Below are 15,000 nucleotides of genomic sequence, written 5' to 3'. Positions count from 1 at the left end.
TTCTTTTTGGAACGAACGGATAACGGTTTGCAAAGGTAAGAACCGTCTTTTTCCCGACTGAACGAGCGTTCAGAAAGAAGCGAGAGGATGAGAGTGAGAGTGAGAGTGAGAGAGAGAGAGAGAAAGATAGAGATTGTATGTATATGAGAGACAGAGAGAGAGAGAGAGAGAGAGAGAGAGAGAGAGAGAGAGAGAGAGAAAGGACCGGCAAGAGCGGGAAAGCAATTTCCAGTGAAACTCTGCGAGAAGACAAATTCTAACGAGTGAACGTAATACAAAAGCGGAAGCGAGCTGAGTCGTGCAAGCTGCGGGGGCCACATCGAGCGTGTCCGTCCGAAGCGGAAGAAAGGAGGCAAGCCTTTAATAATGCAAAGCCAGTTTACGTTTACCGGAGCCTCGGCTACGCGCTTAATTACACTCGTAGACTCGTCCGCTGATTAGATATTGTCCTTCCAACTTCATTCTCGCGGTTATGAAATTCCGTTAATTATTTTCTCGACGGTACGACGACGAGCCGTGCGAATTCTCTACGAGAGAATCGTAACGAGAAAGAGAGAGAGAGAGAGAGAGAGAGAGAGAGAGAGAGAGAGAGAGAGAGAGAGAGAAAGATTGCCAAGAGTTTTCACTAAAAAATCGATACGAGTTTTACCACGATTCTTTGAAGATACTTCTTTTTCTTCTTTCTCCTTTTCTTTATTTTCTTTCTTTCTTTCTTTCTTTCTTTCTTCTTATCTTGTTTTTCGTCTCCTTTATTTCAACGCTTTACCCTACGCTTTTACCTCTTTTCTTTCTCCCCGAGTTTCCTTCTCGTTTCGTGTCTTCTATCGAATTCAATGGCGAAAACATTTGAAAATTGTCTCCGTTCATCCATGAATTATATTATTATTTATACATTATTCCCGTAAGAATCGTATTTTGTGCCGTTTGGACCCTCGTTATTCAAGATAATCGTTCTTCCTGAGCAACCACCTCATCCCTTCTCCCTCTCCTTCTTCTTCCTTTCCCTTTCCCCGTCTGCTCGTTTCTCCTCTTTCTTTCCCTTCTCTTATTATTATTCTCTCGCATAACGTAGAGTTCGTAGAAGAGCGATGACGGTGGTCTCGTGAAAAATAGGGCGCAAACCTCGTTGCGCATACGTGATAAAACGTTAAGGACGTACATATGGAGAGGGTCGAAGGCCGAAGGGGATGGCAACAGGGGTGGGTGAGTGCTAATGAACACATTGCGGCGGACGTAATTTTATGTCTCGATTATGAAGTAGTTCTCGTTATATAAAGCACTTTTTCATTTACATTCATTCGAAACGAATGTTTTCACATGAATCGTATTAGGCTAATATTAGGACAGCAAGATTCTAATGCGAAATTTTCCGACGCATCTATGGTAAATATTAGCGAAAGAATAAGAGAGAGAAATCAAAAAAAGAAAAAAAAAAAAAGAAAAAAAAGACTCGTTAGTTGGGAAATTTTTTTTAAATCGTACGATCGATAAATACGTACGAGACGACGAAAGACGCCTTGAAGGAATTCGAAAATCCTTTTTTTGAAAATTTGATCTAACTAACTTTCGCTTCCGCGAGATAGATACGAGAAAAACTCTTTTTTTTTTTTTAAGGTAATCGAATATCAAAACGAATACCATCGAATTAGTCGATCGCGATTTAATTCTTAATTATAACTTAGCAAACGATTCTGATTAGTTTAATTCGTTAAAAATTATATGAAAGAAAGTATTATTTACTATTTTTTCTTTTAAATTAATTCAACATAATCGATATTTCGAGGATTCTTAGAACCATTTTAAAAATAATTCTAATCGCTCTTACATCGGACTTGTTTATTAATATAGATATCGGTATATGGGGAGATATCGCGCCTGAAAACAGGCAACACGTTACACGTGCCGTATTCGTGAAGTATCCGTGTAAAAACGTATCATCTATAAATTTTCTTTTAATCCCCCTAACGACAGGCAACCCGTTCGTACAGGCACGTAAAGAAGAATAATATAATTTACAAGGATTTGATAAATGTATGAAAGGGTTGCCCTTCATCAGGCGCTATAATTCGCATTTGCGTGATCGAAAAGTTAAAAAAAGGTAAAAACAAAGTACGATTAACGACGAGGAAAACTTTATCTCGTGACGCTCGATAACAAATATTGTTTTCTTTCTCTTCTTTTCTTTTTCTTTTCTTTCTTTCTAAAGTTCAAAATATTAGACAACTTTGCGAGAAAAAATTTAATTTGATTTGCCAAGTTGATCGATCGATCGATCGGATAAATTTTGTCTTTTTCCTTTGCACGAAATAATATCAATGTTTTTAAGAGCTTTCGTGATCGTTTCAAGGTCAATCGATACTAGGACACCGATTTCATACGTTGACAGAATCAAGAGATTGTGTTAAGTGAAATGCAGTCGGTAAACTGTTAGAATTGAATCTGCCTAGGACAGATCGAGCTTTGGCAAACCACGCATGAAACACCTGCTACTGATGTTTCCCTTCCGTCCTTTCTCGAAACTATGACAAACGTCCAAGAGGGGGTGGAATAAGGGTCTAAAGTGCTCCACTTGATTCTAACACCGTAACGATCGATAGTATCTACGTATGCAGATGTATGTACATGTAATATCTATTACATAAAACGATATATTTGTACATAAAATTCTACAGAAAATTTTTCGTTTACTTTTGTTTACTCTCTTTTCTTTTCTCACCCCCCCCCCTGTCTCTCTCTCTCTCTCACTTTCTATTTTCTTTTTTAAATTTTTCAACTAAATTTATTGATTACCGTTCTTTTCTTTTCTTTTCTTTTTATTTTCTGATATTCTTCGAAAGAAATCTCTGAAAAATCAAGACGGATGTAACTGTTGGTTGAATTCAGTGAAATATACAAATACGACTAGAGCAAGTTCGTAACGTTAGAAAGAAATGATGAGAGAAAGAGAGAGAGAGAGAGAGAAAGAAAGAAAGAAAGAGAGATAGAAAGAGAGAGGGAACGACAGGAACAACTGGCCAGTCACACGAAGCAGCTACGTGGATAATTCATACGGGTCTGTAGGTCGTTGATATCGTCACGTGAGGATAAGTCTATGGAAGTCAATGAACGTGAAAGTACGTGCAATTTTTATCCACAAGCCACGTTGATTCTATCGGAACTTACATATTACTCTTAAGTCCGTCTCTCTGCATATGCCACTATTTATCTGTTATATATATCTGTAGAAACTACTACGGAAGAGAAAAGAAAAGCTAAAAAAAATAAAATAAAAAAAAAGAAAAGAAAAAAAAGAGAGATAGAGAGAGAGAGAGAGAGAAAGAAAAAAAAAACAATATTAATTGAACTCGACAATTAATGTCGTGTCATGGGGAGGAAAAAAAAAGAAAAAAAGAAAAAAAAAAAGAACAAACAGAAAAGAAAAAAAGAAAGAAAGAAGAAAAATAATGAAAAGACGAGACGCGCGAATTTATTAGGAAAATTTTTATACGAGAATGAATAATACGAATGAATTTATAAAATAAATATTACCATGCATTCGCCATTAATACAGATGTCGCGGCCATCGAGATAACATCTCGTGCCATCCTCAACTTTGTCAGCTAACTGGACGACTATTGTCTCGTCGGAATCAAATTGCAGAGCATCTTGGATATCGCGAGTATGTGTCTTTTCGTTTGATCCTTGCTGCTGTTGTTGGTACTGGTGCTGATGTTGATGTTGTTGCTGTTGTTGTTGCTTCTTGTTCTGTTTCTGTTGCTGCTGTTGCTGCAAATGCTGTTGCTGTTGTTGCTGTTGCTGTTGCAATCGACCGACGTTATTCTCAACAGATTGTTCTCCGCGACAGATCAAAGAACAGGGCCGTGCTGGATCGTAATGCGGATACCATTTCAACAATTGTCCACTGTACGGTACATCGTCGAATGCCGCGCATTGTTCCGCACGAAAATCACTTGGCTTTTCGCATGGCTGAAATCACAAAGAAATATATCGTTCGTCAATTTTTTCTTTTCTCTCCTTTTTCTTTTTTTTTTTTTTTTTTTTATGTCTTTTTTTTTATCCTTTCGATCCCCTCCCCCTCGCCACCCTTCCCACCTCAAAGAGAACATCGTTCGTTCGATAGCAAATTTAATTTTAAAATGAGATCCACTTTTTATAAAAGGCAGATGTTAAAGATCGTCGGGCTATTCGATTTCTTCGAGAAAATCTAGAACGAATCAGTTATGGTTAATATAACATGATTTTGTCAAGAGAGGGAGAGAGAAAGAGAGAGATAAGGATTGATGAACGTTTTTCTCTCCGTTAAATTGGATCGTCAAACTTTCCACGAAGAGAGCGTTCCTTTTCCACGCTCTTTAAATTTTCTATTACCAGAGTTATCTATCGTCTGGTGATTTCGTACCAAGTGGAATCGATCGAGAGTAGCGAGAAAAGCAAGCATATAGAGGGGTAGAGACAAAGATGGAGAGAAAAAGGGGAAAGATAAAGAATGATCTCGAAAAAGATTATATCCAAAAAGAAAAGAAAGAGGAAAAGGGGGATGAAAATATTATTATCTCTCCTTCATAATAATAATAATAATAATAATAATAATAATTATTATTATTATTATTATTATTATTCTCTGTTTCATAATAATAATAATTATTATTATTATTACAATAAAAAATAATAATAATAAAAAGCGATAGCACTAATGGACGAAGGAATTCATTCCTGCCTATCTTTCTTTTCTTATTTTTTTTTTTTTTTTTATATTTTTATTTTTTTTTGGCGAGTGAGAAAACTCTTTAAGGTGCATGAACCGGAGTGCGAAAAACTATTTTGAAAATTGCTGCCAGCGGGCAAGGATCGAGCTTGGCTCGGCCATTGTTTCGGAAGAAAGAAAGTCGTTCGTTTCTTTTTTTCTTCTTTTGCAATAGAGAAAGAGAGAAAGAGAAAAAGAGAAAGAAAGAGAGAGAGAGAGAGAGAGAAAGAGAGAGAGAGAGAGAGAGAAAGAGAAAAAGAGAAAGAACTTGCATACACACGAACGAGGACCGAGTCAATCTCGTAGAAATGAGAAAGGTCTTGTCGACAGGTGGTGGTAGGTTTTTGAAAGGCTCGGATGGGGCCATTATGTAGATTTTAGAACACGTATTTCCGCGACTCGCTCGAATCGTTTCTTTATGGAGCGAGTACGGCAAACTCCGATGGTGGTTGCTCGATGTAATCGTATATGTGTTATTTTCCATGCCCGCATGTCGGTCACTCATGTAACCCGAAGACTACTTTGAGTTCTACAAGATTGAATTTTTATTATATTCGTCAGAAGTATAAAGTTCTTTAAAAAATAATATTATCATTTTGTATGTAATATTATAATTATATAAGTAAGGTGGTATTTATTTCTCTTCTTTTTTTTTTTTTTTCTTTTTTTTTGAAAGAACGATGCCAGTTAGTATGTTCTATAATACGAGTAAAAATGTTTTATATATATATATATATATATATATATATATAAATGTATGTAGTTATGTATAATATATGTACGTATGTATATATATATATATTTTTAATTATTTGTAAGTGAATTGAAAAACATGCTTTTTGATATATAGGATATAATTAAAATAACGATAGAGATTCATTAATATATATATGTTATATATAAATCAGGTCTAATAATTTCTATTTCTTTTTTTCATTCGTATAATTAAAAATATTAAATTATTATATTAAAATTATTATTTAAAATTAATAATAATAATAATAATAATAATAATAATAATATAAATAATTATATATATATATAATACTTATAACGTGTTATACTTCATAGAATATTCGTAAAGAGACTCGTGAAAATCATTCAAAGTTTGGACGTTATTTAACGGGAAGAGAATTTTAACGAAGTAACCTTCCCTCATCAAGAGAGAGGGAAAAGAGTGTTTACATTTCGAGAAAGTTTAACTACGTAGCTTAGGAAGAACATATTTGTCCAGTCGCAATGGTCCAGTTATGTCGATGCCTTAATAATAAATACAAAGTTTGATATTACTGGTAAACTTCACCTATGGGATTATTGTTCTTCCGTTGACATTAAAAGATTTTATTTATCCAACAAATACACTACATGATATTTATACATTGCGGTATATACATACATACGTACATATATACGTTTATAAATATATTTCTAAAATAATACAAGAGAAATTTTCTTACGGTTGAAACAAGTTCGTTGTACGATAATAAAGAAGCAGAGAGAACGAGAGAAAGAGAAAGAAAATGGTTCATTAATTATCACGATAATGAAGGAAAATTTAGAAGAAAATCGGAATAGCTCGAGGCCGTTCCGATCGTTTCGAAGGTTTTTCCTAGGTTTCGAAACTTTCCAGGCTCGATTTTCTCTTCTTCTACGCGTACTGCAAACTCTTACTCCGCAATGTAACTTTTGGGAAAGTAAAACGTTCGTTATTAAAGTTGGCGCAAAACCGCCATCCTTATATATTCGTTCGGTCCTCTTAGGTGAACATCGTTTAGTACTTTCCTACTTTTCCTACCAAGAAATTAGAGTTTCGCTTCGATGGTAACAACGATTAGCCCACGAAACACGGTCCTTCCCTGCTTCTTCTTGTTTCCATCCTTTCTTTTAAAAGAGAGTCAGTTTGGCCGTCGCCATTTTTTTCCAGCTCGTTTTACATTTTTATGGATTAACGGAATTACATTTTTTTTCTTTCTTTCTTTTCTCTCTCTCTCTCTCTCTCTCTCTCTCTCTCTCTCTCTCTCTCTTTCATTCTTTGTTTCTTTTCTTTTCTTTCTTTTTTTTCTTTTTGTCTTGTTCGTTTTCGGTCAGAACAAAATTGTCAAATGTATTTACACGAAAGGGTCCTCGTTTTATCTACCTTTTTTTTCCATTTTTTTTTTCTACTTTTTTTTTTGTTTTTTATTTTCATTCATTCATTTATTTTTTTTTCCTTCTCTTTCCAGTTCTCTCTCTCTCTCTCTTTTTTTTTCCACCAACGAAACGAGTACGTTGACGAAAACTATTTCAATCTCTGGTACCGAGCGTGCACTGAAAATCGAGTCACTGTGAAAGTTACTACTCTTTCTATCTCCGCCTCTCTCTCTCTCTCTCTCTCTCTCTCTCTCTCTCTAACGGGATGGAACGATACACGACGTTTAGTTATGCATATAAACGCGTAACCGGATGAATCTATGGAAAACGCCAACTATTTTCGACAAAGCCGGCCGCGCTAAGCACTTACGTCCATTCATCGAAATACCGTAATTCGAGTTTTAAACTCTACTCGATAAACGATTTACTCTCGTCCAACGTACCTCAGCTGAATAATTTTGGATCTGCATAAAATATACGCCTGCTAACGATGTACTAGTTACGCTCGTATATATATATATATATATATATATATATATATATATATATATATTCCAGTCTCTATCATTTTAACAAGTCAATTTTCAAACGCGTATCCCGAACTACGAATTTGAAATAATAGTCTTGGCATGTATGATCGTTTAATCGAACCAATCGATATATATATATATATATATACACAGACATATATATATACCTAATTATATATATGGTTGTAAGTATATACACATACGTCATACTATATACACACACACACACACCCACAAGCTATATATATATATATATATATATATATATATATATATATATGATATTAATAACGAAATCGAACAAAATTGAAAGAAAATTGCAAGAAGAAAAATAAATGATATTTTTCAAAGAATTAAGATATTGATCGAGCTATCCTCGATTACGTTGCAAATAAAACACCCTCGCGCTTGGAAATTGATGATGTTGACGGGAACCGATGGAAAGATTCTGTGGGTTGATACAAAAGAAACAGAGAGTATGTGCCTGTAAGTTAGCGTGTACTTGTGCATCTGTTTGTGAAAAACAGTGTATGTGTGTGTGTGAAAAAGAAAGAGAGAGAGATAGCAAGGAAGAAAGTGCTTCCGGAATAGAAGACCAAAAGAAGCTTTCTCGTCCTTTTTACAGGCTCGTTTTCAACGCTGAAAGGTAGTCCTGATTCACTATGGCGATCCATCACCGTTTTCTCTCTCTTTCTCTCTCGCATGCAAAATCCTACTTACGAGACACCTGTTACGTACACCGTAGCGTCTTAAGTCGACAAGAAAACTTAATTATTCCAGTTCGTCAAAGGAAAAATTTCCATTACTGCTTTTGGACCCTGACTGTTTTTACTTTTACGATTTTTCGAGCAGAATTATTCTATAGAAATCATTTTCAACGTTAAACGCGAACGTAGGAAAAGAAAAAAGAAAGATTATTATTATTATTATCATATCTCATAATAAATGCTTCTTGTTGGCAAAACGATAGGGAGAGAGAGAGAAATAGAGAGAAATAGAGAGAGAGAGAGAGAGAGAGAGAGAGAGATAACTTAATTAGGCCAAGTTTAAATTTAAGAAGGTACAGTTTCGAAGGTAAAGTTTCATAAAGTGCAGTTACTCTCGTTTGCTATCATTAGGTATTTTCAGAACAAGCCAGAGATTCCTCGTGCTTAAGAAGATGGAAGTAGTCGTATAGCCCTTCGGGGGCCTTTGAATCTTGAATCGTTTGAAATTATTTATCTGAGCAAGTTTTTCAAGTAGGTGTGGTCCATCGTATAGATAAAGTAGATGCCTACACGTTATATATACACACACACACACACACACATACAAACACACACACATTATATATACATACATATCATACATATATAAATATAATATATTCATGTATCACGTGTGTACATATACACATGACACACGAATGATTTCACTGAAGGATTAAAATGGTCGCTTAAGTTGACATCTTTTAAGAAAAAAAAAAAAGATAGATACAAATAGAGACAAAAAGAGAGATAAAGATAGAGATAGAGATAGAAATAGATAGAAGAAAAGAGAAGAGAGAAGATAGTATCGTAGAATATATACTGCGAAGTAGCAATGAAGGAAGAAACTATGCGAAACGCCGAAACCTGTTAGGAACCCGCACGGAAGCCGCAATGCAGAGTTTAGCCGCTCCTTAACGAGGAATCTCAACTACTCATTAGGCGAAAGCGTTTCCGGATACGAGCAGTGGTGTGTTAGCTTGGGGATACCTGGCGGGCATTTAATAGACGTTTCAGCCGATTAAGGGGAGGACTCGGATGACCTAAAACAATGGATGATACCCTCTCAACGACACCACCATAACTCCCTCCTATTCTCCCCACTCTTACTCCCAATTTTCCAATGGTTCTCTATATACAAATTTAATTCTCATTATACTTGTTACTACAGTATTTAATATATATATATATATGTATAGGAGTTTATTTACATCGAATTGAAATCATAAGTTATTGATATTGAAATGGAAAGAATACAATTTGTATTTATATACGTGTATATATATATGTGTGTGTGTGTGTGTGTCTATTTCGTAAATAAACGGACAAACTCGTAATCGTAGTAATTCGTGGAATTTAAAAGTCAACGATTTTGAAAATAAATAATGCTCGCTAGGTATCGTTAAGGGATGACGTGAAACGTCGAATATAATAGACAAGGTCGAACGAAATGATATATCATCGTTATCATCATCGGGGACATCGCATCGCGTCGCGTCGTTCGTTCATTTGAGTTCGGTAAGTACGTAGAGTAGTATACGTACGTACCAACCTATCTATCTATCCTACGTGGTGTATGTGAAAAGAAGGCTGTTTACTGAAATAGCAGAGTGAATAGGTTGGCTTGCTCGTGCAAGTTTCGTACGGTGAAATAAAGGGGAAGAGTAGGTGTAACCACGAATACAGGTACATCTCGTTGAGAGGAAATCGGACCACCGAGGTCTTGGACGAGAAGAAACGCGTGGAAGAACGAAAGAGAGAGAAAGAGAAGACCATTTTCTTCGTTCGTAGAGAAGCAAGTGACGTCTAGCCGTCTTTCGGTATAAAGGAAAACACATTCGTGGTGTTCCCTTTTTCAGCATCGCGTCGAGGGCTACGATAACACGATCCTTTCGCGAGGCATTCAGAAAGGAGACCGAGAAGCTAGCCTTTCGCAGAAGTAGAAGAAAAAGAAGAAGATGGAAGAGAAGGTGAAGGGAGGAGGAGGACGAGGAGGAGGACGAGGAGGACGAGGAGGAGGAGGAGGAGGAGGAACGAGTGGTAGAAAGAGCATGGAATGCTTGTAAAAATATCGTTTCTCGTGTTCGGACGGTAAGAGCCTTCGTAGATGACTCCATTTTGTTCGGCTTCACGATCGCTCGGTAAACGCTATCGAATGGTTCCTCCTATACTCTACGTGTGTGCTTTCAATTTAATTTCACACGCTTTTCTTCTAAGGTAACATTGAGACAACAAACGTTTTTCCATTTTCCTTTTTTTCTTTTACTTTTCTTGTTTCTCTCTCTCTCTCTCTCTCTCTCTCTCTCTCTCTCTCTTTCTTTTTTCTTTCTTTCTTTCCTTCCTTCCTTCCTTCCTTCCTTCTTGCCTTACCTCCTTCTCTTTCTTTTTTTAACCTCTTCCCCAAATAACTGAAATAGTTTTGAAAAGAAATATTTTTCGAATCTTTTTCTCTTTCTTTTCTTTTCTTTTCCTTTCTCTTCTCTCTCTTTCTTTCTTTCTTTCTTTCTTTCTTTCTTTCTATGGTGAGAATGTTCTTTCTGAGAAAATATAATATAAAATATTTTCGAAGCGTTAGTGGAATTGAGATTCGACCAAAGCGTATAAACGAAGAAGAAAGGAACGAGCCAAGCACGTAGTATCTCGATTATCCGTATTTACGGAAATTCTGTGCACGTTAACGCTCGATAACTTTCGTAACGGATTACGCGAGCGAAAAACTTTCTTTCGAAGAACTAAACCGTTGTACCAATGTACTAACTAACTACAATCTGCGAATCGTCGATACAGTCAAATGGATTCTTCTCGGAGATATTCCTTAAGAAATCGAAGTTTGAATGAATTTCGATGTTATCTAACGTAATGATTCTATTTTACTTCTATTCGATTTCATTTTTAATCATTTAGAAAGATGATACTCATTAGTCATGTCACTGTACAGATTTTCGATCGATTTTTTTGTTTTTTTTTTAACAAATTTACACTACTTAAACTATTCATAAAATTACACTATTTATGTCGTTCGAAAAGTTTTTGGAAAAGTTAGTATAGTGAGTAAGAAAGTACATATATATATATATGTGTGTGTGTGTGTGTGTGTATGTGTAATTATATGTGTACATATAAATAGATATATACATAAGTGTATTAGATCGGTTAATAAATACTAAGTAATGTCGAGATTTTGAATACGGTCCAAGCGAACCAAGAGAACCAAATGTTCAATTTTAAAAATCAATTACTACTTCTCGAGATTTTTTTGGGGTTAATTTCGCGAAAAAGTTCCTAGTAGTTTATCGTTCTGAAAAAAAAAATAAAAAATAAAAAAAAAACAAAAACAAAACAAAAAATAAACAAGAAAAATCTATTAGCCTCGAAAGTCTCTAAAAAAGAATAAGAAAAAAAAAAAAAAAAAAAAGAAATAAAAAGAGCAATCGATCGATTTTCTCAAAAAAATTAATTGGAAACATATAAACCAATCTCGTTATTAGAAATTCTGTCGTTACTATTCGATACATTTACCTACGTTAGTATCGAAAGAAAACATTTTATCTAATTATCAATGATATCAACGACGAACTTTATTCTCTCTCTTCTTTTTCTTTTTCTTTTTTATTTTGAAGTACGGCGATATGCAAAGGAACGTTTGATTTCTTTTGATTCCACTTTGCTTATTTTTCTCTTTCTTTCGAATAGTTCCGAGACTCGTCAAAGATAAATTGCTATCTAGGCCACGCGCTCAAACCCATTCACGATCTCAGCAGGCTACTTTTATTTTTTTTTCTCTCTCTCTCTTTTCGACGCGTTTGACCTAACTCTGATGTTCTAGAATATGCGCCTAGTTAACACAGAGACGATCTCATCATTACATAACTATATATAATTTTTACACACATGGCCAAAGACAGAAAGAGAGAGAAAGAGAGAGAGAGAGAAAGAGAGAGAGAGAGAGAGAGAGAGAGACGTAAATACATGGATGTTTACTCGTAAAAAAATGAACCACGAAAGAAAGAGAGAGAAAATTCTTTTAAGAAAATAATGAAAGAATTATGAATAAGAATGCTATAGTAATTACGTTAATTATTCGTTTCACGTAGAGCATAATATTTCGATTGATCGATCTAATTCGATATCGTTTGAATATCGGGACCTTTGACGTTTCAACCGTTACGCCATTTCTACGCTTGTATAATACACGAGAGAGATAGAGAGAAAGAGAAAGAGATAGAGATAGATATAGAGATAGAGAGAGAATGTATATGAGGGTGCCCCTTTAACGTTGTCTTATACGATCGAGAGTACCACGATGCTTTTCGTTGACTATATATATATATATGTACATATATCTCATTGAGCCTATTTGCAAGATAATCGCTCTTCGAATACGTTGATTGTCAAAGAAAATTTCTACAGGAGACTGTCATCTGTTATATTTGTTTGATATCATCTCTAACGAAAGGAAATTATCGTAAATAACATCGATTATGTTTGTTCGATCTTATCGATAATGTCAACAAAAAATAATAACATTCCTTGTATCTTAACATATATATATATATATATATATATATATATATATATATATATAAATTTTCTTAATAATTAGATTATTGCATCGGAGCTCGTTATAATACTCGCGCGTCGTATCGAGATCATGAATAAACTAAGTTTAATTAGCCAGTAAGCGTGATATACCGAACGTAACGAAGGTTCAAGGTATACCTAAACATTATACATATAACGAGTTTAACACAACCTATAAAAGAGATAGAGATAGAGATAGAGATGGATAGATAGATAGATAGAGAAAGAAAGATATATATATATACACACAAATATATATATATATATATATATATATATATATATAGAGAGAGAGAGAGAGAGAGAGAGAGAGAGAGAAAGAGATAGAAAGAGATGAAAACACGCCGCAAACCTACACAGTCTGGGGAAATCGTTCGGTCTAGATTTACATTGCTGATGATTGTTTACCGGACAACATTTACCCGTGTTCTCTTGGTGATAATCGATGAAAATCGAATGATCCTTCGGCTTTCACCGAATGGTTAGGTTAACCCTCTCCACGATTTACCATTATGCTTACAGAGAAAGCGATGTATTTATTCGCGTACAAACAATAGACTTATTATCGATCATTAAGTCGACTCATATGAAATCGGTTCGAATTAAATCGATCGGTTTCGTGCGATTCGTACCGAGTTACTATTCTCTCTCTCTTTCTCTCTCTCTCTCTCTCTCTCTCTCCTTTTATTTTTTTTTTTATTTTTTTCTTTCTCTTTTTTTCTTCTCGTCTTTTCGTTTTCGTTGGCTTTCTCTTGTTTTCTCTTTTGTTCGTATCTTTTTCCTATCTCTTTTCATTCCTCTCGTTTAAACGAGTCATCGTCCTATTCGTCGATCTCCCATAAATAAATGCCCAGAAAGCATAAGATATTTTTCTAATACGACGAAATTTGCATTTCATAAGAAGATATCTTTTCGACGATCGTTATACAGCGCTATTAATCTACCTTTCAAGATGTTTACTGCCATAAGACACGTAATGCCTTACGTGACCGAATATTATTCATTGCATTTTTCACGAAATTTAGATACTTCACGAATCAATTCTTACATATCGAGAGAGAGAGAGAGAGAGAGAGAGAGAGAGATCGAAATGTTTTATGGCTCACTTTGATTCGATATCGATTCGTTATATCATTATTCATTTTATTTCTTTCTTTTTCTTTTTTCTTTCTTTTTTCTTTTCTTTTTTTTTTTTTTTTTTTTTTTTTTTTTTTTTTCTTAAGAATTACCATTAGAATTTCAAAGAGAAATTTATTTTCTTTCTTTTTTCCTTTCTTTCAATCACGAGAACTACAAATAACTTTAAAGGAGAAGAATCAATTTCTTTTTTTTACAAATTTCTTTTGGAATGAAATAACCTTGGGCGTTAAAGTAATCCAGTATCCGTAGATTTAATCGACCACGATAGTGTCCGAACAGACGACCTTGAAATCTAATCGATTACGACCACGAACCTTTTCCGTGACCGAGAGAACGGATTTGCGGTTATGCGACATGCGATCGGGTTCGTCGAAAATGGTTAAATGTGCTAAAACCAAAAGAGATAAAGAGTTTTGCTGTTTGGTTTCTATTAAAAGCGAGTGTAAGTGGTTATTTCAGTGATCTCTAAGAAAATCTAATAACGAAATAAAAAATAATGTGTGTGTGTGTGTGTGTGTGTGTGTATAAAAGAAAAGAAAAAAATACTTGAAACAAAACATTCATCGTGAATTATAATATGTAAAAAAGAAAAATCAATTGTAATGAAAAATTAATTTTAAATAACTGAAGTTTTCATGTTGTACATGAAAAAAACAGAAAAGAAAGAGGGAAAGAAAAAAAGAATAGAAAAAAGAAACGTAGGATGAGATTTTTTTTTTTTTTTTTCGTATATAAAAAATTATTACTACCATTATTTTCATAATATGAATCTCATTCTCATTATTTCTCTTTTCCTCTTTCTTTCTTTCTTTCTCTCTTCTCTCTCTCTCTCTCTCTCTCTTTTTTTTTTCGTTATGTACAATATAGAAACTTCAATAATTAATTTTTCGATACAATTCTTTCTTTCTTTCTTTCTTTCTTTTTTTCTTATAATATAATAATAAATAATGAATAATAAATTTGTATAATATAATCTTTTTTTTTACTTGTAATAATACATACATATATGTAAATTTCATTTGATTTGTGACCTACTATAATATTAAATTGGTGATAGTTGGTGAATGATATTTCTCCTCTATGCGGTGGATATTAATGGACCACGATATGAAATATATCTATAATCGAT

General features: G+C 34.2%; 1 protein-coding gene across 3 annotated transcripts in view; it reads right to left on the bottom strand.

Annotated features, from left to right (window-relative positions):
• LOC122637624 (protein madd-4) overlaps positions 1 to 15,000 on the bottom strand; it is a 186,726-nt gene that overhangs the window by 29,196 nt on the left and 142,530 nt on the right. For all 3 annotated transcript variants that reach the window (XM_043829871.1, XM_043829874.1, XM_043829872.1), the window contains exon 5: positions 3,529 to 3,966. In XM_043829871.1, the coding sequence (XP_043685806.1) occupies positions 3,529 to 3,966 (438 nt within the window). The remainder of the gene's footprint in view (positions 1 to 3,528; positions 3,967 to 15,000) is intronic.

Source organism: Vespula pensylvanica, chromosome 2 (assembly GCF_014466175.1).
Source record: "Vespula pensylvanica isolate Volc-1 chromosome 2, ASM1446617v1, whole genome shotgun sequence".
NCBI classification, from domain to species: Eukaryota; Metazoa; Arthropoda; class Insecta; order Hymenoptera; family Vespidae; genus Vespula; species Vespula pensylvanica.
This window is presented reverse-complemented; position numbering and strand designations above follow the sequence as displayed.